Raw genomic sequence first — 1,695 nt, forward strand, 5'->3', positions numbered from 1 at the left:
TAATTCAGCATAATTTTGAAATCATCAATACTTAATATATTCAAATTTAGATCCAACATAGCAACCATACAATTCCATATCTTTGTTGCAAAAGCACATTCAAAGAAGAGGTGATTTGAAGTTTCACTCCCAACACTGCATAAACTGCAAATGGAAGGGAAAGAGAACCCTCTTAGCATCATATTTTCATCTGTAGGCATTTTGTTGTGAATGAACCTCCACACCAGCATAGAGTGAGAGGGGGGAGAATCCACATCCCAAGGAAATGACTTCCAATCAGAACTGGTGCAAGGGTTGATAATTGTGTTATAAGCTTCCTTGAAAGCCAAACAACCATTGGAGTTATGCTTCCAAGCAAACAGATCATCCACTTCAACTTCAACAATTTAAAACTTAGAAATAGTGCTTAAAAGATCAGGCAAAGCTACTTGAATGTTATCCTTAACCTGCCCAGATTCGTGCCACCAGTCTCTGACCTTAGAAGTGAGAGCATAGTGAAACTGATTTGGAATTTTATACTTGATTGCTAGTATCTCTCCAGTCCAATTATCAAGCCAGAAGTTGGTGTTTCTCCCATTATCTATGCTCCACATACCATTTTCAATGACATTTCCATGGACTTCTCTTATGACATTCCAAATGGAAGATTTTATAGCATAACTTATGAGTCTACCATTCCTCTTCACTCTCCCATTTAGCAAAGAAGACCAGCTTTGATTGTCATTTAGAAACTTCCAACACAATTGCATATTAGTAGCTGAGTTGAAGGCTTTTAAGGATATGATCCCTAAGCCTCCTTCATTCAATTTCCTACAGCATGTCTTCTAAGCAACTGTGACTAACTTCTTTTTATCAATGCTACCACTCCATATAAAGTTCCTTAGCCTGCTCTCTATCTTCTTTATGATGCTGCCTGGCCAATTATAGATTGAAATGCTATGAACAACCATACTGAGGATGACTGATTTAACCAGTTGAGTCCTCCCAGCCATAGTAAGAATTTTGGCTTTCCATGCTGCTAACTTCAGTCTGATGTTATCTGCAATTGGAAGAAAAAAGCAAGCCTTAGGTTTACCTATGAAAATAGGGACTCCTAGATATATGAAAGGAGGACTAGCCAAAGAAAATCCAATTAGATTAGCCAAACTAGTATGCCTGGCTTGGGACAGTCCACCAGCATATGTCAAGGATTTGGAAAAGTTACAAATCTGGCCTGAGCAGTTGCCATAATCTTTAAGAAGATCTGATATTGCCTTTATGGATTTAGAATCTCCTCTACAGAAAATCATAATATCATCTGCAAAAAGAGTGTGTGAAGGAACCATGCAGTATTTTTTAGCCCTAATAAGATTTAATTTGGTTAGTATGCACAAGGTGAGTTATCCCTCTACTAAGAACATCTTAAGCCAAGCAAAAAAGCAAGGGAGATAGAGGATCTCCTTTCCTAACTCCCTTAGAGCATTTGAAGTAGCCAATACTTTTACCATTGAAACCTATAGATATATTAGCAGAGGTAAGGATAGTATAAATCCAGCCACAAAAAACAGAATTGAAACCAAAGCCTTTAAGGGTTTTAATGAGGAAATCCCAATTGAGGGTGTCAAAAGCTTTAGCTATATCAATTTTCAAGGCTACATTGCCACTGAAGCCTTTATTTTTAAGAGTATTGATGGCTTCAGATGTGAGACAGATCCC

The 1,695-nt window shown here is 37.6% G+C and overlaps 1 protein-coding gene across 1 annotated transcript; it reads right to left on the bottom strand.

The window, feature by feature from the left end:
* Positions 1 to 824: 824 nt before the first annotated feature.
* Positions 825 to 1,325, bottom strand: LOC131649451 (uncharacterized). Its single transcript, XM_058919213.1, has one exon. The coding sequence runs from the start codon at positions 1,323 to 1,325 to the stop codon at positions 825 to 827; it is 501 nt and encodes a 166-aa protein (XP_058775196.1).
* Positions 1,326 to 1,695: the final 370 nt, after the last annotated feature.

Source organism: Vicia villosa, linkage group LG2 (assembly GCF_029867415.1).
Source record: "Vicia villosa cultivar HV-30 ecotype Madison, WI linkage group LG2, Vvil1.0, whole genome shotgun sequence".
Lineage (NCBI taxonomy): Eukaryota > Viridiplantae > Streptophyta > Magnoliopsida > Fabales > Fabaceae > Vicia > Vicia villosa.

Coding starts and splice junctions, on each gene's coding strand:
- LOC131649451 (XM_058919213.1), bottom strand. CDS start 1,325: ATGGTTCCTTCACACACTCTTTTTGCAGATGATATTATGATTTTCTGT.